Source organism: Podarcis tiliguerta, assembly GCF_965153285.1.
Source record: "Podarcis tiliguerta genome assembly, chromosome: 1".
Lineage (NCBI taxonomy): Eukaryota > Metazoa > Chordata > Lepidosauria > Squamata > Lacertidae > Podarcis > Podarcis tiliguerta.
In genome coordinates this window covers 102,958,393-102,985,609 of record NC_139534.1, presented here as the reverse complement: position 1 = coordinate 102,985,609, position 27,217 = coordinate 102,958,393, and the positions used below count along the sequence as shown (strand labels likewise).

The 27,217-nt window shown below is 40.3% G+C and overlaps 1 protein-coding gene across 4 annotated transcripts in view; it reads right to left on the bottom strand.

Moving 5' to 3' along the window:
* Positions 1-27,217, bottom strand: part of MIPOL1 (mirror-image polydactyly 1) — a 191,607-nt gene that overhangs the window by 98,116 nt on the left and 66,274 nt on the right. For all 4 annotated transcript variants that reach the window (XM_083453028.1, XM_083453029.1, XM_083453030.1 and 1 more), the window contains 3 exons: positions 14,908-15,037; positions 11,916-11,949; positions 11,484-11,654 (listed from right to left, as the gene is read on the bottom strand). In XM_083453028.1, the coding sequence (XP_083309154.1) occupies positions 11,484-11,654; positions 11,916-11,949; positions 14,908-15,037 (335 nt within the window). The remainder of the gene's footprint in view (positions 1-11,483; positions 11,655-11,915; positions 11,950-14,907; positions 15,038-27,217) is intronic.

Genomic DNA, 27,217 nt, shown 5'->3' with positions numbered 1-27,217 from the left:
TTACAAAAGGCCTTTATGGTAGATGGGCTGCAAGAAACTGAAAATTTAATGGAAAAGCTGAAATAATATAAATAATATAAATTAAATGCTTTACAAGAAAATGGTGTTAGGTTCGGAATGTGTAATCTTTCTAGCGGCCTATTTTAAGACCCTTAATCCAGGGTCTGTCTTTATACACCAGGGAGATACAAATATTTCTCAACCACTGCCAATGTCTAGCAGATCCAGAGCAAGCATGTTTACTGAGAAAGAGGTAAGGTCCTCTGAGCAGAATCCAGCAGAAATGTCTTCAAAGGATTCCTGCTACTCCATGAAGTCACTATAACCAGCCTGTCACTAGAGCCTAGGATCGGAGGAACTTTCAAAACAGAATTTCAAGGGGTACTGGAGATGTGTGTGTGTGGGGGGGGGGGTGGATTCAGCTAAAATTAGCTGATCTCCTACAATTAGCAGACATCCCTGCTCAACCAAAAGACCTTGTGCTTTCACAAGAGCACCAACTGGATAAAGAAGCCCAATGATTTCAACAAGGTTTACTCCCATGTATATTTGAACGGGAGTGCAGTCTAATTTGTTAGGCTGCCTCAGCACGACGACTGACTCCGAATAACCGGAGGACCACAAGGTTCTGCCCACCTATGGGAGCTTTGCACTTACGTTGCTCAACAGAGCAGCTTCCTCACTCTTAAGGCACATGGGAAACCTCTTCTGGAAGCAAGGAGATTTTTAAAGTAGGGTGTTACATGAGATGGAGGGCTCCCATTCAAAGGAAAAGGAAAAATAATCCACTCATAGCTGCTCGGATGCTAGCTTGAGTGCTTTACTCCTGTTTAATTGCACCTGCAAGTTTAATGGCAGCAAATTTATTTATTTTTAACCAAAAACTTACACAGATGAGGATTCTAAAAGAAAAAGAGGAGATAATTAACTGTTATAGGTAGTTTTCATCTCACGTTCCAACGAGTTGACAATATGGTTGCATTTTGAAAAGTATAAATTTGCATGTAATACGTAACACCAGTGCTTTTTTCCTGGGGATATACATACCCCTAAACATTTTGTGAATCTTTGTATTGTACTTTCATCCATTTACTGTATTTATTTTTCCCAATTTGAGCTATAAAATGGTGATTTTCTTCAGTCAAAATGAGAGTACTCTTAAACATTTTTTTAGAAAAAGAGCACTGCATAACATACATAAACACACATACACACATAATAAAGAACATAATAATAAAAAAATTAATATATTTTAAGTTATTTGGACTTGAGGAAATCAGAAATATGGAGGGAAAAGCCCCCTCAGCTCCAGGTATCACTTCCTCATTATTAAATGGCTTTCAACACATTTCCTCTAATGATGTCACTCTGTACAGAATGCAACAAAAAAAGCAAAACTGGAAGATATAAAACAAAGAGTCATTCAGCTGCATGATCCATGAACAAGCACAATGAGGAAATGTTCATGGGGAACTGTCCTTGTGAGTGTGCTTTCTCCACCTATTTTAAATGAGGAAAGAAAAAAAGGGGGATTCTCCAAAAATGTTTTTTCACCCTCAATTAACCAGTGAGTCAACTGGCGGAGTCCAGTGGAGTCTTTACTGAATCTTTTCACATACAGGATTTGTGTGTGCATTGAGGAAGCATACACAACTTTCAATGGCAATTCATTATTATGCAATCTTCACTGCTTGATGGATTTGTCATTGATTTGAATCGCAGGTTCTTCTGCATGAGCAGAGGTACTTCCACTTAAGTAAATGGGAAGATCAGCTGCACAGGAACTATGAATGGGCATTGGAGCGCCTGCATGCGCAAGGAGCTGAATCAGAAAACAGCAGCATTCCCCAACCCGGTGTGCTGCCAGTATATTGGACTACAAATCCAGTCAGCCCAAGCCTGCACTGCCTAAAGTCAGGGATGATGGGAATTGTAGTCCAAAATATATGGTGGGCATCAGGTTAGGGAAGTCTGAAATAGGAAAAAAACAAACAGATTTTCTTTTTTAGAAACAACAATAAAACGCATATGCTTTGAGCTATAACATTACATGCATATTATTGCTAAACATATTAAGCTTTTTAAAAACAATATATGTTACTGAAGCAAGCTACCAGTAATACTTTACCATTTTATGTTTCCTCTCGGGGTCCTAATGTTAAATATTTAAATTCATTCCAAAAAGTGGTTAGGGAGTCTGATCTGTATGAACTTAGAGCTTAGCACTATGATAGAAGAGTCAAACAGCAATTAATCTAACAAGCTCTCATGCAAATTTAGGGACATTACCTAGAGTCATGTTCAAAAGGGGAGCGGCCCTTAAGTATTAGAAAGAAGATGAATCTTCCACGTTAAAAATTAATTAATCTTTGTAATTAAAGATAGGTTTAATTGTGCCCTCAGCTACCAGGCAGACATGGATTTTGTAAATTCTACACAACACCATTGTTTAAACAAGCACAACAGGTGATTTTACAATACAAATAATAGACATTCCAGGGCAGAGATGTGGCACAAAATGGAAGATTCATTAAAATGTGCCAACTGCTTATTCATGCATACATATTTTTTTTATTTTAAAATCTAGCAGTATAAGGAAGAGAAAACCTTATGGGATTCTAGATCATCATTGCCAATATTCTTTCATCTTCAGAATAAGTATGACTGGTCATTTGATGCACATAGTTTGCAAATAAAGTTTTAAGGCTACAGTATGATGGGATAACTTTATAGAATATAATCTGAATTACTTCAGTTGAGATCCTAGGGTAGAACGTACACAGACACACACAACACACACATCCACCCAAACCAGGGGTAGTTCTGTTTGAGCCAAGAAGTCACACCCTGAACATGATTAGTCCATCCTGCTTTATTTGTGTCCATATTGACTTCTTCTAATAAATATTTTTATTTCAGTACTTGTTGTTGTTGTTGTTTAGTCGTTTAAGTCGTGTCCGACTCTGTGACCCCATGGACCAGAGCACGCCAGGCACTCCTCTCTTCCACTGCCTCCCGCAGTTTGGTCAAACTCATGCTGGTAGCTTCGAGAACACTGTCCAACCATCTCGTCCTCTGTCGTCCCCTTCTCCTTGTGCCCTCCATCTTTCCCAACATCAGGGTCTTTTCCAGGGAGACTTCTCTTCTCATGAGGTGGCCAAAACATTGGAGCCTCAGCTTCAGGATCTGTCCTTCCAGTGAGCACTCAGGGCTGATTTCCTTAAGAATGGATAGGTTTGATCTTCTTGCAGTCCATGGGACTTTCAAGAGTATTTCAGTACTATTCATATCAATACTGTATTTCATTGGTCTAATCACAGTGCTATAAGTAAGTTAGATACAGGTTCATAAGATAATAATTATAGTATACAATTTATGTATTTTGTGGTTTTGATATTGTAATTGTATGCTGTGAACCGCCCTGAGACCTATGGGTATAGGGCGGTATACAAATCAACAACAACAATAATGTTGCTCAGCACATTATTCTGCACATTTTCTTGCAAGAAACACTGATGTCGCAATTTTGTCTAGGTCATGGATGGGAGACAGGAAGAATCCAACTCCTCTAGGTTATATTGGACTATGTGAAGAAGAAGAAGAGGAAGAGTTTGGATTTGATATCCCGCCTTTCACTCCCTTTAAGGAGTCTCAAAGTGGCTGACATTCTCCTTTCCCTTCCTCCCCCACAACAAACACTCTGTGAGCTGAGTGGGGCTGAGAGACTTCAGAGAAGTGTGACTGGCCCAAGGTCACCCAGCAGCTGCATGTGGAGGAGCGGAGACACGAACCCGGTTCCCCAGATTACAAGACTACCGCTCTCAACCACTACACCACACTGGCTCTCAATGTGGCTCTCAATGACTATGTGAGCTAAGTTAGTTTGAAAGACAGGGACTGTCCAAAGGTTACTCACAGATTTCCCACAAGCATTTGGTTGGCCACGGTGAGAACAGGATACTGGACTAGAAGGGCCATTGGCCTGATCCAGCAGCCTCTTCTTATATGCTCAAGAGGGCTTTATGGCTGAGTGGGGATTAGAAGACTGATTTCCACAGCTGTAGCCTGAGACTCTCTTGCAGGAGTAGCCAATATCATACCCTCAGTATGTTGCGGACCTCAACTTCAATCAACCTGACGCATGGACATTATGGCACAGGATTATGGGAATTGTAGTCTGCAACATCTAAAGGGCACCTTGTTGGCTATTCCTGCTCTGACCACCACAATGTGCTGGCTCCCAAGAATACTCTTTCAAATGCTGAGTTTTAACAACACACGGTTGATGTTTCTTTTTAAAAAAAATTTCAGAGAACAGTAACGCAGCATTGTGGGGCACACAGGTTCCTAAATCACAAGCAAACTCTTTTTCTTTTTCCTTTACCCTTTTTTGCATCTAACAACTTTTTTAAAAGGGAAAAGAAATCACCTTGCTGTACCTCACAGGTGTAGTTCTTACATGAGAAATGTTTGCTCGCCTGTGGCAAGAATGCTTGAATGCTTTCTGAATTTGAAAAAGGAAAGGGGGAAAAAGGAGAGAGCGATTTGAGTGCTTCCATTTGGTAAACTGAAGCGCAGAAAAGGCTGCTCTAAAGCAGGCTCGTGAGGCCTATTGATGCTTACTGATTTATCAACGACTAGATGGAATCAATAAAGATGGGCAGTCAAGTGTGCTGCTTCTAAATCTTTGTGCTCCCGGCGATTGAACAGCAGCAAGCCCTGTGCCAAGTGGTGCCACGAACAGAAGAAACGGCCTTTGGCTCGTTTCAGATGAGCAATTGGGTGCGTGCCAATTTTGTTCATGAACAGTCATAAGCATGTTCCTGCAGAGCAGGATGTGATCAAACTATTCAGAGCCGGAAAACCAGGTTTGCTTGCCAATTACGTTATTGCTTCAGTGCCGAGTATTAAACAGACAGTGCCACACTGGCCATAAAATGATTCTTTTTTCCTCTCTCTTCAACAGCAATGAATTCTACATCCTTGGCCCTTTTGCGAGACTGTACCCATAATTACAGCTATAAAAGGCAGAGAGTACAGAAATCACACCCAGCGTTCAAAGCCCCTCTTGCAACTTAAAAATAGCTACTTCCCTGCCCCCAAACATATAAGAGAAAACTCACTGTCCCTTCCTCAGTTACCTAGTTTCGGCTGCCAAGCCTCTCTCATGCTAAACATTCCTGTCCAGAAGGTGTAAATGGCAAAGGTCCAGAAGCAGCTCTGAGGTATTTCATCATACTGCCCACTACTGGCAATACTTTTATTAAGAACCCAAGCTGTTAACATTAACATTTAATCAGAGTTGAAATGTTCAGACACCACTGCTCAACAGAAGGAAAATATGTTAATGGCAAGTTGAGGACATTTCCATACAAAGACTTCCACATTCATGCACCTACACACCCAAACCTGCTGAACAGTCACCAACAAAGTATATTAATTCCAAATCTGGGAGGGATACATGTGTTCAAATGTCATGTCCAATAACGGTTTATGATGATGGGAAGGAACCTGGCCTTCCCCCACGTTTGGACACTCCCTGTGTGGTTGCAAATGTTCAAAAGCTTTTGCCTCCATTTTTGATAGGTCATAGCTCCTTGTATCACCCAGACCCAACAAATTGTGATTGATCTTAACTATGGTTTGATTTGTTTGAATCAAGCCAACTTCAAAGTATGGACTATAAAGCTGGTTTGATTCAAACAAACCATGGTTAAAATTAGCTGCAGTTTAGGGTTCAGGCAATGCTGAACTGTGATTTTTGTCTAGACACAGCCTGGCATAATAAACCATGGTTTAGTATGATGTCTGAATGAAGGCTCTGTCCCCCATTCATGCACAAACCGTTTTCTCTGCAAAGAGAAGATATATATATATATATATATATATATATATATCCCTATCTCTTGGCTAACAAATATAATCTTGGAAAATGAGAGTAAATGGTTGGTGGGTTTTCCTCTCTGAAGGGGCCAAGAGTTAGAAGAAAGACTGCTGTCAATGTTTAGTTATGCTTTAGTTGTTTGTTTTTTATTCACTTGAAAATACATACGAAAAGTAGTATCAAATATTTGAGTTTATACCATTTTATTTGTTTTTGCACAGAGAAAAAGTAGTTTGCATATTTGCTCAGCAATCTAGTGAATGATCTCAGATTATACACACATGTACCATTCAACCCAGTGAGGATAATGCCTATCGCTCTGTTAAGACAATGTGCTCACATATATGGGACTCTGTCAGAATTTTCACTACCCATTCCACCAAGAAAACACAAGCAGAGCAAAGTTTGAAGGAAAATCTAATTAAAAACCCTTAAATGCACAGCCACATGTTTATTATAGGTTAATTAAAAACTTAACTGCATTATATAACAATGTGATGCCATGCTATACCTGAAAGGCTAGTTCAAATACAGACAGTAAAGTACAACTGTTTGCTCACAGAAGACACACAAGTTGTATTACTATACAGCAACTATTAATTTCATTGCCTGCTGAACCCAAACTAATGTTAAAGCTGCATTACTTCCAAGGTTACATGGGGCCTAGAACTGAGCAGAAGGCACCAATAGTAGCCACATGGAGGTAGCCTCTGTTATATATCCTTTGATCCACAGTAGGCTACCTTGGCTGCAGGTTCTAGTACAAACTTGTAATAGCTTTAACGTATACTAAGTGACTCAATAGCCATTTCCTGGTCAGGGTAAATCGCTCAATAGGACTTATCCAGTACATGCAAGAAAACAGTAAGTACAGCTGGTTTCCAAATAAGGGAAGGGTGGGGTTATAGCTGAATAACCCATGAAGAGCTACCAGGGGGTCAAGAAACTATTGAATAATAAAATGCACTTTTATTTAAACATGCTGCACTGTGCAGGAACATAAGACCCACATGAAAGTCATTGCAGGTTTTCAGCTCGAGTATTACCTATCTCCAGATTACAGGCTGGACTGGGCTACACTACATTTGTGCCTGCATCTATCCCATACGCATGGTAGGAAGAAAGAACACACCTTGCCTACCAACCTTCCTAGGGTACTGGCCCCACCTCCACTGTCATCAGATGCACAAGTGAGAAAACTATTCAAGAGTTAATAGGACCTGTGTGCATAAAATCCAACTCATTGAGTCCCATTCTGCATGGCCGATATTTCAAGTAAAATCCAGGAATGAACTGCGACAAGCATCCTAAGATGGCAGGGTTGTCGGACTCTCATACGCCACCAGCTATATGGGATGAATATGAAAAGAAGGCACCATCCAATCTGACCCTAAATCAGATACTTATGCTTATAACTAGAAGAGGCTTTCACATAGCTTCTTCCATAATCCAACCTTCTCTAAACCTCCACAATGCTTATGCTTTCACAGGCAATGGTTGCCTATTTATCTTTTTTAAAACAACAACAACCGAACAGTATAGATGGGATTCAGTCTCATGAATTCCTGTGGAAATCTTATTTCTTGTGCAGTGTAAATGGAGAAGTACTATTTTGTAAATTCGGTTCCTAAATGAAATCAAAACGAAAACCCAAACCAAGAACAGAAATATTTTTCCGCAGTTAAGGGTAACGATCCACCAATAACGCAGCCAGTTCACAACCATTCATCTCAATGTCAGCACAATGATCAGCGAGAGCTTAATCCTTTCCTTATGTCCAGATGAGAATCCTTCTTTTTATTCACTTTGCAGGTCGGTTGTGAGAGAGCATTAAAGCAAAGTAGCTAAAAATTATTATACAGCACACTCTCTAAAGACCAACCAGAGAATAAATGGTGTGTGTGTGCAGGGAAGAGATACAGATAAACAATCTAATAGTGAAATTCTGACAGGTCTGATGCAATAAAAGTTATCATTGGCAGGCACTGCTACCACCGAGAAGTCCATAAAAATGCATTGCACTTAAGTGTAATGCGTATCAGGTAGAGCAGTACTGCTTGGAATCAAATATTTGGAGTGCAGTATACTTAAGATAAAAAAGGCATTTATGGCCCGCACTATCTCCTTGAAACTTCCAGTCTGCTATACTGACAAATGTACAAATCAGGTGCCAGGAGAACAGTGCCAAGAAAACGCTCTGGATTAATGGCCTTTACTATTAAGACTGCATTTAATATTTTGGACTGTGTCTTTCAGCTCAAAAGAGATTCACAATTCGCATCCACAGTTGAGAGCCTAAGTTGCTTAAGACCTAGTAGTCAGAGACATCCTGTTGGAAAGCATATTGTGACCAGAAAGGCTGAACAAACCAAAGCTGTCACCAACCAAATATAGCAATCCCCTCTTCTTGGGTGGTCATCTTCTCTCTTACTTTTAGTGGTCTGTATTAAAAAAATACAGCGTGTAAAAAGCAGTTCAAGAACAAAAGATTCTACTGTATTTCCCAGAGGCAAATCATTCTGCAATTTAAGTTATAAGTATATTCTGATGGGTGAACTAGAGGAACAGAAAGCAACTGCTAAGACATTTCATTTTCAATCAGTAAGCAAAAATGGGGATCACAGTCGCAGTAAGTCTTCAGAGAATTCAAACATCACAAGAAGATAGTCTTGAATTCAAAGATACATGGAGGGGTACTGCTGGTTTTCTCCCACATATCTGTTCCTGCAAAGGTATACCTGACCCTCATCAGGGGCTCCTTGCAGAGGCTATAACCAAGTTCAATAGCATCTCCTCATCTACACAATGAGCAGAAGTATCTTCCCCTCACAGAGTGCATCGTAGGTTCTTTGGATCCAAGCCAGATACTGGATCAGACCAAAGTCAATATTCTTTATCCACTCAGTGGCCAGCCAAATATCTCTGAAAGCTTACAAGCAAGCTATGAAGACTAAAGCTACCCCCACCTAACTATCAGACTATACCGGCTGTGTTCAGAGATCATGTTAAACTATAGTTTAGTAAGACATGAATAACCGGGAGGACGAGTTAAAAATCTTTTCCTTCCATTTTTAATTAACCGCAGCCTGAAATTTCATCTAGACACAGAACTCTAGTTAACATTAACTATATTTAACATAAATAAGTTGGCTTACCCCCCCCCAAAAAACCCCATAATTTTAAATTGGTTGGCTGGAAACTAACCATTTTTAATGTTATTCACAGTTTGTTAGGGTTGGAAGACATGACAAATCAGTTAGCTAAAAAAGTGGATGCAAACATTTCAGAACTCTTCTTCCTGGCTAGAAGTACATAAGCCAAGGAGGACGAGAGGCTTGTTCAAAGTTCATCAAACCAAAGCTTTGTGTATGTCCAAATGCAGTCACTATCTCCATCATATAAGGATCAAAAACAGTCCCCAATACAGCTGATAAAAACTAATACCCATCACATCCTGCGGTAATGGGTCCTAAAAGTTAATTAGGCATTTTATGAAGTACAGTGGTACCTCGGGTTAAGAACTTAATTCGTTCTGGAGGTCCGTTCTTAACCTGAAACTGGTCTTAACCTGAGGTACCACTTTAGCTAATGGGGCCTCCCGCTGCTGCCAGAGCACGATTTCTGTTCTCATCCTGAAGCAAAGCTCTTAACCCGAGATACTATTTCTGGGTTAGCAGAGACTGTAACCTGAAGCGTCTGTAACCTGAAGCATCTGTAACCCGAGGTACCACTGTACTTATTTTTCTCTACCTTGAATGACTGTCTATGACTTGCAACAGATGACTTTAGGTTCTCAGAGAGAATCATTTTGGTCTATTCTTTCTCAGTAACTCCAGAGCGCTGAAAAACCTGCTCCGGGGGGGTTGGGGGACCCCATCTAGATCACTGGGAGGTTGGGGGAGTTGCAGAAGCATAAAATTGCTTCCACCCCCTTCCTTCAGTGGGAGCCTTTGCCCTGTGGATTTCTGATGAGATATTTACTGAGAACTGTGGAGTACCCCCTTATCCTATGTGACTAAGAATGTGTTCCTGTACCCCTTATCCTATGTGACTAAGAATGTGTTCCTTCCTGTGTTCCTGTTGCATCTAAGATAGGTCACATAGGATAAGGGGGTACTCCACAGAGAACTTTTGTAGATGCCTCAGGCACCACACTACTAGGCTTTAGTAGATGCCTCACTTCGGAGAAGAGATTTCTCAGCAATTTTGTGCAGTCCTTTTCCCTGTCCTCAATTCTTCTCCCCGGGGCTTTGCGAATCATAGCTGTCATCCTCTGTGATTCTCATATGCCCCTGTCCTGTTCCAGTGTTGCCAATCCTTCTTTCCCAGTGTACCCTCCTTCCCGCACCAATTCACCAGTGCAAGCCCTTGTGGTCCCATCACATCATTTCCATCCAATCAGATTGCAAGATGACGTACTTCAGGAGGGCTCGGCTTGGCCCAGCCAGCTGTTGCACACCATAGTCCCTCTTCCCTGTGGGCAATTTCTAGAATAGCCAAGCCTAGCACCACCAGCCCCCCCAACTGAGAATATCCTGCAAACAGAGGACTGGATCCAGAGATCCTGTGTGTGGCGTTCTACTCAAAGAATGCAGGCACTGTTTGTCTATTCTCTCTTCTCCTGCACCCCCATGTGCCCTGTAAACCTGACCCTTGAAAGTCAGAGAACCCTCTTAAACAGCATGAGAAGTTGCATAGGAAGTGATTGGTGAAATCAATGAAAACCGCCTCCCCTCCCACATCTGTGAGCCTTTGATGAATCACCACCAGTTAGTCCATAAATGGAAGCCTTTCAAATTGTGGAATAGTTGCTCTGAATCCAAGCCTAGCTATATCCCGGCGCCACTGCCCCATAGGATCCTGCGACAAACCTGTTCACCTCTATGCCTCATAAAATGAATGTGAAATATTCATGATGCATCAATGATGAGTGCCCTATCCATCCCATTTCACACTGGAATGGAGGGAATCACAGGCAAATAGGCCCCATTCTTCAGTAAAGCAACATTGGGGGGGGGGGGGAGTGGGGGAGAGAATGACAAATGCCTTTACCTTGCTGATTCACATTTATACCATGATCTCTTCTAAAACCCAAGTCTCTCCCAACAGCACTTGAACCTAAGCTCCTTCCTCATGTAATGTATTTATACATTCGTTTTTACACATACATTTGTGGTTTTTTCGTCCCCTTCATCTCGGTCTGTATTTCTTTACACTTATCTGTGTTCAATGCCATTTTAATCCCTTAAAATTTCCCACCCCAACTTCCCATCTTGGATTTTAATCTTACTTCCTGTGTGATCAAGGTTTCTGCTTCCCCTATATTTTTCTTATCACCTTTCTCTAATTATCTCATGCGTTATTATTCTGAACAGTGGCTTAGAAAAGAATAGGACATCTCCTTTTTATATTATTCTTATTTCACTACGGTGTGACAACAATAATTTCCTAGGGTGGTTTTCAGCACAAGGAAGTTTTCTCTTAAGAAGTTAAAACCTTAAAACAGGAAAGCAATTCCATTTTTCCCGGCCGTGAAGAGAAGGAAGGGGGTGAGTGGGTATCTGCCGACAAATCCTTTTATAAAATAATGTGGACTTACTTGAGCCAATGCAGCATCTCGCTCTTCTATCACTGCATTCATCTCTTCAGCTATTATTTTCTTTTTCCGTTCCTGGGTCCTGTATATTCGATCGACAATTTCAGCTCCACTCCTCCATATCGCCATCCCGGTGTCTGCATTGTTTATTCTGTTCAGTAATTCCTGTAATGTCTACCAACAGCATTTTATGTTAGTCAGACATGAAGTTTTAATATATTTTATTTAATATGGGGTTTTAATTAATAGGCACATGTGAATTGTAAATTGACTGAGTGAAGTTATTGAATTTTCATACTGCAGCAAAGATGTACATTATTAGTGTGTCAATTCTTCTTCCCCCCCAACATCTTAGTTCCTGAAACCCACTCAATTGAACTTAAGCCTCTAAGATATAAGACTGACATCAAGAAATCTCCTCAGAGAATGGCTTACCATGTCATTTTCTTCAGGGTTAATATTTTCTAGCCTAGGAAAAAGGGACACAGAAAGCCTGATCAGTAGCATTTCCTTAGTGCAGCAAAATGAGTTCGCTTTTTAAATCTTTAGAACCTCAAGTAATTTCATTCTACTAGTCTTTAGAGTCAACCATGACATGGAACATATTAAAGTGCCACCGGCTCGATTCCATCTTTCAATAATACTCCATATCTTCAGGTACCGACTTCAGAATGTTAAGTTATTAATGTTTACTGCTATATATGACTACAAGGATCAATTGTTCATATGTGCTTAGATGAAGAAAGTTCCCCAGCGACAGGAGCACAGATGCTCTTATTTATTTATTTATTTATTTCTGGGCCCGCAACTTTCACCAGAAATTTATATATTTTAATTTTGCTTAATGCAACCCTCCCAAATAATAATAATAATAATAAAAGAAAGCAAACACCAACACTCCAATCCTAAACATATTTACTTAGAAGTAAGTCTCACTGCCTTTAATGGCACTTACTTTCAAGTAGGTTTGTGTAGGATTGCAGCCCAAAGCGATGGAAAGGAGGATGAGGTTATCTTACTATGTTTTCTGCTTATCAGCAAGTCAGAAAATAAGAAATTTATTTTTAAAACTCTTTCCGCCCAGCTGAAATGTGTGTGTAAAGCTAAGCCATTAAAGGTCTCCGTCCATCAATTCTTGAACAGCCCCCACTTTTACCGAAAAATTGTTGTTAGTAGATGTACAGCTCTGTCAAGACCATTCTGCATAGCTGCAGACAGAAAACTAATGAGTTTGCATTAACTGGATCCCACCCTATTTTAACAAGACAAATGCTGGAAGTAAGTAATAACACAGTTTAACAGGTTATACAAGACTCTCTCTCTCTCTCTCCACATTGTTAATTTGATTGAACCAGCTTTTCACACAACGTAATGAACCCACTTTTTAAAAAAGAGGGATAAATATAAATAACCTCTAAAAATCAATGTACATGTGTTATCAGGATAGTTTAAAAAAAGAAAAAAAGCTAATGTACAAAAAGTTTGCAGTTTGCCCCTTTATCTGCCTCTGAAGAGGATCTTTGAATGTTATATGGGCTCCTGTTAGCAGGGGAGGGGTGAGTAATCAAGATCGGCTCGCTCACTGGGTGGGTGTCTGCTGTTTGGACAATAATAAGTATAGCCAAATGGACAACTTTGACAAGAACGTTTCTGGACACTGTTTCAAAGCCTGGTGGAAAGGTGAATTTGAGTTCCTACCTTATATATTTTCCGTTCAATTTTTGATTGATTTTGGAGCCGGAACACATTTAGCAGAAATGATAGCAGGAGCCAATACAAAGCTGTGATTGTACAACCACTAACAGGAACTATACTGATGGTTGATGTACTACCTGCAACAGCTCCATCTTTTGCATTTTGTTTATGCAGCAGAACAAAACAAGCACAGAGCATCATATCCAACTAAGTCATACACTGAGTAAACCCACTGAAATAAATTGATGTAAGTTAGGCCCTTAGGTTCACCGGTAGCAGTGAATTTTTGAAGCATGACTCAGTTGGGTATGGTCCATAGAAATAATTCTATTTTAAAGTAATATAAGAAATGCGTTTGCAATGCAGCAGGTGCAGGGACAAGAGGGATACATGCTTTGATTACTACTCCTTAATAAGCATGTGGGTTTTGCTTTTTCCTGATGAAAATCATCTACTGGCCTTAAAGGTTTGATTGATTTTCTATATAGGGAAACTTCAGACCGACAGCCTTGTAGTCCAAGCACTGGACCCTTGCATGAAATGTCACACTTCCTTGATTTATTGCTGAATAAAATCAATACTGGACTTTTCTCTCTATATCCATGGCGATTCACCTTGTTTTCTGTCTCGGGAGCAAAACTGTGACCTGAAATCAATAATAAAAACTGCGACAAAAAAAGCCAATGGCCTGTTCAAGACTATCTCCCAGTGTGGCAAAAAATAAAACTCTCGTTGATGCGCTAACAACAGGCGCACCCAACTTTTAAGAGAGCTGGTGGGGCACTTCACAAGCTGCTCCTCCTTCAACTCCCATGAGGTTCTCTGAGCTGCTCCCTCACTAATCTAGGAAACCTGTCATATGGTTGCCAAGAAACCGGCAAGTCCTTCCTCCTGTCTCCCAGATACAGGATTCAGGGTTGGATGCAACTAACTAGCTCCTCAGAGCTTTCCTCTTGTGCAATGCGGCCTACCCCCCCCCCCACTCTGCCCTGATATTGCGGGGGGGGGGGGAGGTCTGAAGAATGCCCAGTACAGCATGTGGGTGGGTGTCGTTCTGTCTTGTTAGCCAAAATGCTTGCCTTGACTGAATTATTACCTCAGTGTGATGCTGAATTTCTCCCTAGTTTGTATCAGGGAACAGAATACCAGGCATAGGCAAACTAGGCCCTCCAGATGTTTTGGGACTACAACTCCCATCAGCCCTAGCTAACAGGACCAGGGGTCAGGGATGATGGTAATTGTAGTCTCAAAAAACATCTGGAGGGCCGAGTTTGCCTATGCCTGAGATATACCCTATTTTTCTGTGTATAAGATGCCCTCAGGTATAAGACGCCCCCTACTTTTGGGGACCCCAAATTTAGAAAATGGGCATATGCACTATTGTGTATAAGATACCCCCAGATTTTTAACCTTATTTTAAAGTAAAAAAACCCTAGTCTTATACATGGAGAAGTACGGTATATAGCACTAATGAAGACTTGGTGCGCTAGTAATAAGGTATAAGACTATAGCTGTAGTAAGTCAACAATCTTTGCCTCCAAGGCTGACAAGACCTGCGGTGGCCAAGGATAAGGGGCTGAAAAAGTAGATGGGGAATGGGAAGAGTGAAAAAGAGTGCCTTCAAGCACGCATGTTTGTCATGTGGAAAAAGGGAGTCAGATCCAGCAGAGTTCTTGCCCAAGACATTTGATCAAATAGCGGTAAGTTTTACATCTGGCAGCCAATTACGTACGTTTCAAAAGATTGTTCCAAGAGTTTCATTCGTTTACATGCATCCTCCCTCTCTTCGTTGGGAAGCTTCAGCCTAGCCATGACAGCCTCATCGCGCTCTTGCTGTGCACAATGAATCTCTTCTACTAGAGCTACAATAAAGCAAGAGTTTTAAACATGTAAGTAGGGCAGAAACAAACATGCAGGTTTTACCTTTTGGTTTGTGTGCGTGTCCTGCGATTCCTTGAACATACTGAAAGGAGCATTTGTCACTAATTTAGAGCAAGTTTGTAACCGTCCAGACTAATGGCTTTTCACTCCACACAGCTAAATCCAGTGCTTTTTTCCCCTTTAAAAAATGTTTAGGGGTAGGTACTCTCATTTTCCTGCTCATATTGAAATAATACCCCTCAATGAAGTCAAACTTAGATTCACAAAATGTTTAGGGGTGTGTGTACCCCTGCGTCCCCCCAGAAAAAAAGCACTGGCTAAATCTGGTGCCTAATCTAATCTAATCTAATCTAATCTAATCTAAATCTTATTTATTTATTTATTTATTTCAACAATTCATACACCTTTTAATTACATCTGTCTCTAAGCTGTGTATAAATAACTCAATAAAACAAGATAAAAGTAAGTTAAAACAATGGGATCAGAATTCAGTGAAAATGCCTTGCTAAAATAAAATTTTAAAAGTCTTCAGTCGGTGCAAGACGTTCAACAGGGAAGGGGGTGCCCTTCCAACCCACAAGTGGAACAGATTTCCATAAATTCCCAAACGTTAGAGTGGACAAAATTTTATTTTCGAAATTGATTTTACTAATCCGTGGACACAATTCAGAGAGTCTAGGCTACTGGCCTTCATCTGTCTGATCTAAGGTGAGTTGAAGCAGTAGCACTAACAACCATACAAATACATTTGTTTCATTTCATTTCATAAAAGCCTCCAAGCGAATGAAACAATAACATCACCAGTGAAAAGAGTCAAAAGCAACTGTTTCAAACATTTAACAAAAAACAAATAAATTAAAATGCACAATGAAGCAAAATCAGATTAAAATACACACCGACATTCTACACATCTGGACAGGCAAACAAAAAGCATTTCTGGCAGGCGGCAAAAAGAATAGAGTGAAGCTGCCTGCCTTATGTCAACAGGCAGGGAGTTGTAAAATGTAGGTGCTGCCACATTAAAGATCAATTTCTTACAAATGTGGAAGGGCTAGGATGTGGCACCTGTAGGAATGCCAGTTCTTCAGATCAAAGTGGTGGAGAGGGCATACATGGGGGAAGGCGGTTTCATAGGTAAACTGGTCTCAAGTTGCTAAGGGCTTTATATATAATTTAAAAAAATTAATATATGGGTTCCCAAATGTAAGTTTGAGTTAACAGTGTGTCCCAGATCTGAAAAGGCTGGAGATTATTGCTGTAGGCCTGTCTAGAGGACTGAGACACTCAAATGAAGTGTGTTTAATTTTTTTAAACACATGCTGCATCCTTCTTGCTGTCAAATGAGACATGCCGCTGCTACCAACACTTCTATCTCCACTCCCGTCACTTATTTCTGGTAACAACTGGAAAAAGAAGATGCCTTCTGTGAGCTCATTGCACTAACTTTCTCTACTGTTGCACTTCTATGGGCTGATTTTGGAGGTGTAAACAGTAACTATGATGGTATAGTTACAGGTAGGTAGCCGTGTTGGTCTGCCGTAGTCGAAACAAAATAAAAAAATTCCTTCCAGTAGCACCTTAAAGGTAAAGGGCTCATCTCGCTTTATTGGCCGAGGGAGCCAGCATACAGCTTCGGGGTCATGTGGCCAGCATGACTAAGCCGCTTCTGGCGAACCAGAGCAGTGCACGGAAACGCCGTTTACCTTCCCGCCAGGGCGGTACCTATTTATCTACTTGCACTTTGACATGCTTTTGAACTGCTAGGTTGGCAGGAGCAGGGACTGAACAATGGGAGCTCACCCCGTCGCAGGGATTTGAACCGCCGACCTTCTGATCAGCAAACCCTAGGCTCTGTGGTTTAACCTACAGCGCCACCACACACACACGAAAGCTCATACCAATAACAAACTTAGTTGGTCTCTAAGGTGCTACTGGAAGGAATTTTTTTATGATGGTATAATACTATATGGCAGGGGTCAGCAAACTTTTTCAGCAGGGTGCTGGTCCACTGTCCCTCAGACCTTGTGGGGGGGCCAGACTATATTTTGAAGAAGAAGAAGACGAAGAAGGAGGAGGAGGAGGAGGAGGAGGAGGAGGAGGAGGAGGAGGAGAAAAAAATTCCTATGCCCCACAAATAACCCAGAGATGCATTTTAAATAAAAGGGCACATTCTACTGATGTAAAAACATGCTGATTCCTGGACTGTCCCCGGGCAGGATTTAGAAGGCATTTGGGCTGGATCCGGCCCCTGGGCGTCAGTTTGCCTACCCATGCTATATGGGCTTTGAGGAGATGTATGAAAGAGATGTGGACCTGCTTCTCAATGGTGGTGTCCACACATCCCAGCCAGATTGGCATTTAGCTTCAGGAGTGGCTTTTATGTGGCAGGAAGGGCAAACGTGTTTCTTCAAAAAAAGAAAATTAGAAAGTGAACAGAGTAATGGAATGATTTAGGTTATGGGTTAATATCTACTGTAACATTTGCACCCTCACCAAACATTTGCCACTAAAAGGTCATTTGTTGTTTAGTCGTTTAGTCGTTTAGTCGTGTCCGACTCTTCGTGACCCCATGGACCAGATCACGCCAGGCACTCCTGTCTTTCACTGCCTCCCGCAGTTTGGTCAAACTCATGCTGGTAGCTTCAAGAACACTGTCCAACCATCTTGTCCTCTGTTGTCCCCTTCTCCTTGTGCCCTCAATCTTTCCCAACATCAGAGTCTTTTCCAGGGAGTCTTCTCTTCTCATGAGGTGGCCAAAGTATTGGAGCCTCAGCTTCACGATCTGTCCTTCCAGTGAGCACCCAGGGCTGATTTCCTTAAGAATGGATACGTTTGATCTTCTTGCAGTCCATGGGACTCTCAAGAGTCTCCTCCAGCACCATAATTCAAAAGCATCAATTCTTCGGCAATCAGCCTTCTTTATGGTCCAGCTCTCACTTCCATACATCACTACTGGGAAAACCCTGGCTTTTACTATACGGACCTTAGTTGGCAAGGTGATGTCTCTGCTTTTTAAGATGTTGTCTAGGTTTGCCATTGCCTTTCTCCCAAGGAGCAGGCGTCTTTTAATTTCGTGACTGCTGTCATACAATATCATTAATAGATTTTTCTTGGCTGCAACCATCTTGGCTGTGAGGGCAGGGCCTTGACTGACTCCAGATGCAGAAGCTGTTGGGTTGGGGTCCTGTTATGGGATTTTGTTGTGGAGGGGTTGTTGTTAATTTTTTGCATCTTTATTGTGGATCTTATGGTTTATGGGGCAATTGTTCAATTTGGTTGTGTACTTCTGGATGTTCTGTTTATTGTTTATGACTACTTCTGTTATGTTTGCAGTTATGCAATTATTTTATATGTCATAAGCAGCTTTGGTTTTAATTTTGGAAAGGTGGAAAATGATTGATTGATAGCTTTTATTTAATGCAAATGTATACAGGCAACCCCCCCCCCAATTTATGTGTGGGTTATGTTCCAATGCAATGTGCATGTCAGTGAAATCAGGTATATTTGAAACACCATTGGAAAACCCTGCAAAAAACCCTGCTCCACCCCCTTTTGTAGCATTTTCAGGTTACTTCCAGGTTTGGCGCAGTCGCACACATATTGAACACATGTAGATGGGTGTGTGTGTGCCTGTAATATCATTTTATTTAACAAATCTGTACGTCCTAAAAGCACGCTAGACTATTTTCCATCTCCAAACATTATCCAAGCAGTTTCTCCTGATTTCTGAGCAAGGTTTGTTAGTGCTCATTTTTATACCCACAGCAACATAGGTAATTGGCTGATGAGCAACACCCTGGAGAAAGATTTATGGACTAGATGTGTTGCAGCATTACACTGTCAGCCTAATTTCTTGAACCAACCCGGGACAATGGATAAAAGCACAGGAGTTGGGAGGAGAAATACCATTTCAAATCCATGCAGGTCACTAATCACTACCAGCCTAACCTATCTCATACAAATGTGGTGGTAAGAAAACACCTGCCATTGTGATCTCATTGGAGAAAGATGGAATGCACAATGTAACAGATAAATAAGTTCCCCCAATGCAAGCGCTATGGCTAAGACTCAAAACTAACGTTGCCATGCCACTCAGCACTGGTAAGACCACACACAGAATACTTTATTCACTTTGGAGCACTAAGTTCAAGGACTTTGACAAGCTGGAGAGTCACTGAGATAAAGGGTCTAGAAGTCAAATCATAAAAGGGTAGGCAAAAATAAATTAGATATGTTAAGCCTAGGCAGAGGGAAGCAGTGAGTATATTAAAAAGAGCATCACTAAGAAGAGGGGCAAGCTGTTGAGGGTCCATGCACTGGAGACCAAGCAAAATCTAAAACCTGGTTTTACATTACAGAGATGCTGATTTAAGTTAAGTATCAGAAAAAGTAAATAGAAGTATGGAATTCAGTGTTAAGAAACCTGTTCACAGCTCTGAGCACCAAATGGGACAGGAGCGCTGCCTCAGCAAACCTTTTGGACATGTGAATCAGTTCCTTTAAATCACGGGCATTGCGAGCTTTCGGTGAAAGCCAGCATCATTTTCATTCATTTTATTTATTTAATGCATTAATAAACCACTTCACGGCATGAAGTTGCCAAAGCAGTGCACAAAATAAAAACAGAATAAAGCACAGAAGCACAACCTCTAGAAAAATAAAACCACTTCAGCAAACTCCAAAAACTGTAAAATCCCAACCCTCCCCAGAGCCAGTTTAACGGGGTGCAAGGGGCACGTGTGGGGAGGGAGGGGTGGGGAAGGCCCCCTTGCACTAGCAGAAGTCCTTGTGCGGATTTCTGCTTGTGGGTCCCATTAGTTGAATCCAACCATTTAAAACCATTTCTGCAGATTTGCAATTAAATGACTAGGTTACACGTCAGGTACACATTTCTTAGACAAGAAGGTTTTCAGTACGTGCCTAAGCATCATGACTCCAGGCACCTGTCTAATTTTGGCTGCTGATTGATTCCAGGGAGGCTGGAGCTGCAATATTAAAATCCCTCATTCTTATACAAGTGCACTCCACAGGTGCATTGGGGCAGTGCAGCTGAAGGGTGAGGCAGTCTAATAGGTAACCTGCTTCCAAGTTGTCCAACTCTGGAAGGGAAAAAAAGAGTGACCTGCTATTAAGATTTCTGGGTAGGATATTGTACTTCAGTGGAACTACTGGCAAGGACTTTTAGGACTCTTGTTCCAAAGTCACCTTTGTTATTTCCTGGAACACCAAGGTTTACCTTGGCAACAATATTTCAGCCAAGCCTAGTATGTTTAAGTTGTTTTTCCCCCTTTCTTTTTAAAAACGACATTTTAATTGAAATGTGAAGCTTATTGAAGTCAACGTGCATTTAATGTCAGGGGCTAATGATATGCAAAGTGAGGGGAGGGAGATAAGGAATTGGCCAAAGTTAAGCACACTTAAGCCCATTGATTTCAACGCAAGTGTTGAGCGTGACTACAACTCAACAGTTCAAACAAATCAACACGAGTGCATTTTGCTTCAAAAATGATAGAAACATAAATTTCCAATTATTAAAATGTATTTTAGGTTATTTGTAACAAGATTACTAAATACCCAGCCTACAAAAATGATTTGCCCCTTCAGAAATGTAATTGTCCCCAATCCATCAAGTCTAACAGACTTGTAGTTTTAAGATAGATAATAACTGTAAACAGGCAGTTTTTGTAAGGTACATAGCTATTTCAAAGTTCACTTAGAAAATCAACATAGCATTTTAGCTGGAATTTGCTCATTAAATACCCATAACTGTAATGCAAATTATGCTGGAGTGAATAAGGCAAATACATATGCTTCTTTCTTTTTATTAAATGTAAAATCTGCTGTTAATTACATTGGCTATGTCATATAAACTTTTCTCTTTTAACTATTAAACGGAAGTCTTTACAAAAGTCATTAGAGATCCTCATTCTTTGACTTGTATAAATTTCAATATTTGTTCAGTAAAGGTTCACAGCAGTTAAATTACATTAACAAATATTATTAGCTACTATGTAAGCCAACTAAGTAAAATACTTATATTGCAGGTAAAACAAATCATTGGGTGTTTACGATAATATTTGGATATGTCCATTTTTAAACAAGCTTATCAAATATCCTGTAATTCTTAGTCAAATGAGAGAGACTCAAAGTAGATCTTTTCCCCCAAATGCTCAAATTTGTTTAGTAAGCTAATTGTTTTCTAATATAGGATAGAGCAAATATGAAGAAGCTGAACCATTCGGAGTATGAGTTTACTGAGTCAAAGCAGTGTACATATTTTCTTAGTTAAACCTGATTCAGTTGGCAAACCTTTCGGCCACACTTTTTAGCTACCTTTAAAATACAGTAGTAGCAAGAGAGGGTGTTAGAAATCATGCTAGTATAAACATTGGTTCACGATTCTCCAAACAACCGAACCTTGGAGAGGAGGTGGGTGAGAGGAAGGGAGGGGGGGGCATTTCCCAGAAAAGATGTCTGTTTGCTGATTTCTTAGGGGTCATCTGGATAAATATAGAAACTGAACTGATGGCAGAAAAAAGGGATATTAAAAAAAACACCATACTTGCAAAACTCGTACGGTCTGGATTTTTTTAAGGACTTAAAACAGCCAACAGCTAAGATCTACAAGTAAATATAATGCACAGAACTCTTAACTTTGTGCTACGCCACACTGAGACTTAATTGTTGCAGATTATTTCTTGCAAAAAATCCAGTATGATTCCCCCCTCCTTTTTTGCAAAATGAGAATACCACCTACAATTTCTCCTTTCTGCAAGAAAAATTAAAAATAACAAAAAATGGCACCTAAAATGTCAACATCTTTAGAAGCAGCTCCCTCCCACATTTCCACCCCCCGTTTCTATTGTGAACATTTTCTAAGTTTTCTTCGTAGTTCTGATTGCAATCGTTGCTTAGGTATCCTCAGTAAGTTAAAAAAAGAAAGAAAGAAAAAAAGAAAGAAAGAAATTTGCTGCAATAATGAGGAGACTGTTGTGAGTAGTTTTGTGATTTTGGATTTAGTATTCAGGATTAGGGGCTGTTGAACTCTGAGTGACCTAGGATTTTCCTTAGAGCTGGTGAAGGAATGATCACAGGACTTCTAATGGATATGCACAGATGTCTTCTACCCAAAAAGGTCAATAGAAGGGACGAAAGGGTACTTTTTATGTTGAGGACATCTCTAGTAAAGATAAAGCTTTTCTAATCTGAAAGATATTTTTAGATTATACAGGCCGATATAGAGTTAATATGTCATGGGAGTGGAAAATGGAGAACAAATAACATTTTCCATTTTTGTTCTCATTTTAAAAGGACGGGGAGGACGGGGGGGGGGGGGGCGAAGAGAGAGATAAAGCTTGTTCTGTCATGCCATCCTTTGAATCTGAGATTCCTGTAATGGGCTGCTTGCTTTTCTTCTTCTTCGTTCATTAATGGTAAATCTACTTATAATCATTTTTTGTTTAGTTAATAATCTCCTGGAAAGGAGTAAAAAATAAAAAAAAGGAGTAAGGAAAATTGTTTGGGAAGGGGAAGACGTAAGAGACCTAAAACATGAAACTTCTTTGGTGGGTTTTTATTTTGGAGTTTAGCAATTGTTGCAACCCAGAGAGCTTTGGATCCTCTCTGTGCCAATATAGAAATTTGTGTATATATGTACGGGTCATTACAATATGGTACTAATCAGATTGTGCACGTAACGTATTGCAAAATACTGATAATCCCATAAAATTTTCTAAGGACCAGATTGTGGTCCTGTTAAAATGAATGGAAATAGCCCCAAGTCACGATACACTTTTTATTATGTTGTTCTGACGTCATTAGGATAACTGAAATGTAGAAGCATTAGAAAGACGCACGAATAAAATAGAAGTAGAACAGTTTTTGACAGGTCAGTACTAGGAATTACAGACTTAAAGTCATTTACATATAAATGTGACTTGGTAGATAAAGCAATGTGTGCAAACACAGATAGAATGTGCTGACACCCTTGTCGCCGTGTGTTTGTTGTATGTATTTAGTTTGCAGTACTCAACAGCTCCTAAATTTTGGGTGCTGTAAATGTACTGATTTTACCGAAGAACCTGAACTGTTTAGCAATAAGCAAGCAAAGAGACATTGCACTGTGGCATTCCTGTTTACTCAGCTACGCAAAAAGAAAATGAAAGAGAAGGCATGCAAATGAGAATACGTATACCTTTATCTACACTGCATTTACAGTTTCTTACTGAAACCAGTCCTTGTACCGGTGCGAAAACCACCCTCCTCCTTTCAAAATAGTAATTTTTGCAGTGGTGACAATGACTTTTCAGGATCTACACTACTGTCTTGCAGCCGCAATTCCAAAAATCCTTGCTTAGCTAAATAGTGAAAATTCGGGGATTTTGAATTGTATGCAGATGAATGTCTCTCATCAATAAAGTAGTCTCTCAAAGGAGCTACTGGGATACTTCTGAGTCTACAGAAGGGCATTTTGCTAGCAAGAACATACACAATTAACAACTATATTGAATAATTCATACACATAGCATATTGATGACCGGCTGTGTAATCTTAACTGTGTCTACTCAGAAGTAAGTCCCACTGAGTTCAATGAGGTTTATTCCTAGGTGGGATATATGATTGCACTTTCAGTCACTGAGAATTATTCTATAGTTTCAAAACGTGCTATCTGGCATCTGTGACACAAGCTTATTTTATAAATGTACCCATATTTACAGAATATGGTTTTACGCTGAGGCTCTCCACCTCACACATTCTTCATATGAATTACTAGAATTCTTGAGAAGCAAAACCACTGCCTTGTTTCAAATTTCTTAATGCTATGAGTTGAGCAAGTTTACAGAAGTCTATGGCAAATCTCTGATTGATTTTAGTGGAAGTAAACCACACCTATAGTGCATTAAAAGTCTTTGCCTTTATCAAGAAACCATCAGACGAAAGGTTTAGGAAATGAATTTGCATAACATATGAATCTTACACCAAAACTAAGGCTAGATACATACTGTATATAGAAAGAATAATTTTACGACTCAATTATTAGTAAAACTATGTTCGTTACATACTTTTAAAAATAGAATGTCACACATATTTAGATTTATAAACACAAGGGTTGGGAACTGTTGAGATCTTTTGGCTAAAGCCCAATATTGGCCTTATTTCAGTTTAATTGGAAGAGGATCTCAAATTCATCTCCTCCATGAGATATCAGGAACCTGGATTTCTCTTTGTATCAAAGGTTAATAAGAAATGTGTCTGCAAAAGTCAAACAGCATTAAATATCAAAAACTGATTATTATTCCACAGGAGTTGTTCTGTCATTCATAATCTCTCCATGCTCCAACCTTCCACAGCTAATCTTTAATGGATGACATGCAAGAAAGAAAAAATAAATGGCATCTAAAAAAAGTCTGTCGATTGAGCTTAAATGAAATGGTAGATATTTCCCTTTACTGATCAGCGAAAGATAAAAAGGAGCACTTTTAAGGTAATATGGAATTACCAATGCAAATATAATCCTTATTTCTTGTGTGTCACTGGATTGTTCTCTCCTCCAAGCCCAAACTGTTGCTTGTTTACAACCACAACAATCGTAACTTTTCCCACCTCATTTAAAGTAATGTGTGTCACATTTCACTTAAATTTTAAATCCTCATTGAAAGGCAAAAAGGAAGAGTGGTACAATGAGAGAAATTTGCAGGGGAATTTAAAGGAGCATTTCAAAAGAACTGGAATATGGAATATACACACAGAATACAAATTAAGGCAACTCTGAAAAATGTTTCCTGTAAACAATAAACTCACGACAAATTACTTGTGGCAATTATTTGTGGTGCTGCCCTCTTTTTTATAATATGTGCACAATGTTAGTTGTTTAGGGGACCTGCATTTATTAAACACAGATGCAGCCAGACTATAGTTTTATAAATGCTTGGCACTTAAAGCATTATGGTGCTGCTTTTAAGTGCATATTTAACAGCTGTATATATGTGGGATGCTACTTTCTCTTAATCTCACCAGAACTGCGCAGGTTATGAATGATTCTCAAGCTGGGTGTTTGGAACCAACACCCCTCCACCCAAATTCCACACTGTAAATTACTCTGTGCTACTCAGCAAAATTAGATAACCTTATTTTGTGTGTGTGGTATGGTCTCTCCACCCTGGTTTTCTGCCTCCTAAAAAATTGTGGGGGGGTATTGTCCTTTAACTCCTCTCTGCTTCTGATGTTCATTATAAACCGCTGAAGGTCTCAGCAAAAGGCAACATTTTCATACAAATGAGGAACAAACAGTTAAATTATTGTTAAGGGTTATTTGCCTGACAGAATTCTTTTTTATAAATAAAAACAGTAGCAATTACCTGACTTTTAGCATAGACAATATATTTTCTCAATGGCAACATGGCCATTGGCCAAGGACTTTAATAAAACAACAAATATGAACAAACTGGCTACCTGACTGTGTTTACCTGGAACATCCTGCCCTATTGCATGTGTTGAACCAGCTACAGAATTTTTTAAGGTGGTTTTTACTGAAGCGGCATTTAGCTACTAGAACAAGCCTCCAAAACTTAATACTCCGGGGCTGATTGTGCCCCCATTTTGTCTACCCTTAAGCTCCTAAGTTTCAGCTTCATTGGATAACATCAGGTTCTACTATTACAAAAGACTGAACACATTCATAAGAGTGAAAGGTACCACCACTGGACATAGCAAAGAAATGGCAGAACTGGGGAGGTGAGGAGCAGCAGAAACAGAAAATGAAGGAAGAGAAGGGTGGAACTGAGATAAGGGAGTGGAAAATAGATTCTCCAACATCTCTGTGATGAAAATAGGGACATCCTATTCCATAATGATAATTTTACTATTTATACCCTACACATCTTACTGGGTTGCCCCAGCCACTCTGGCCAGCTTCCAACATATATAAAAACGTAACATGAAAAAAAAAACCTTCCTTATACAGGATTGCCTTCAGTCAGGGGTCGGAAAACTCCATACCAGGCATAGGCAAACTCGGCCCTCCAGATGTTTTGGGACTACAATTCCCATCATCCCTGACGACTGGTCCTGTTAGCTAGGGATGATGGGAGTTGTAGTCCCAAAACATGTGGAGGGCCGAGTTTGCCTGTGCCTGCTCCATACCCTCCAACATTTCGCCAATGAAAATAGGGGTATCCTAAGAAAAACTGGGACATTCAAGGACCAAATCAGAAACCAAGACGGCTTCTCTAAATCAGGGACATCCCTGGAAAATAGGGACACTTGGAGGGTCTGGCAAACAGACCCGATGAGGGTGGGGGAACCTATGGTTTATGGTGGTAAAGAGAAAAGGATGCACACTGTGGACCAGACAAAGAAAAAGAGATAGGATTAACTGGGGGCCTTTAGAAAGGCCTATAATGGCCTCATCTCCTTCTCCTAGGCCATACCACCATCCCCTCCTAAATGCTGGAATGCGTGCTTGAACTGTTCTAATGCCTTCCAATTGCCTGGATATAGAGAGATGTCTGTAGAAATCCATGGCTTCTCTATGGTTTGAATGCAGCTTGCAGTACAACTGGAAGAGTCACATCCGTTGCTCTGCCCATCTTTGCCCATGGAGGCCCAGGTGGTGTCTGTGGCAAAGAGTGCCTATCCTCAGCTTTGGTTGGTGCATGAATCACACCCTTTCATGGACAGGTAAACCTGGCCACTGTGACATGTGTATTGGTAACCACACCCCTGGACTACTGGAACTCTTTGTTGGGCTGTTCTGGAGGCTGCAGCTAGTGCAGAATGCCACGGCCTGGATGGTGAGTGTTGTTTCTTATTGGGCACATATGCCCGGGGTCTGCACTGGCTGCCTATTAGCTACTGAGACAATGTTAAGGTTCTGCTACTTACATACAAAGCCTAAATACCATATTTTTCTGTCTATAAGATGCCCCCATGTATAAGACATGGGGGCATCTTATTTTGGGGGACTCAGACTTAAGAAATGGGAGAAGATGGCTCAGAGTATAAGACGCTCCTCTAATTTTTGACATTATTTTTTAGGGGGAAAACCTAGTCTTATACACGGGAAAATACGGTAACTCTGGACAAGCTCCCTGAAAAACCATCTTCCTCTTCACTACCCATTAAGGGTACTGAGATCATTGGGAGTTTTGCCAATGTTTGAT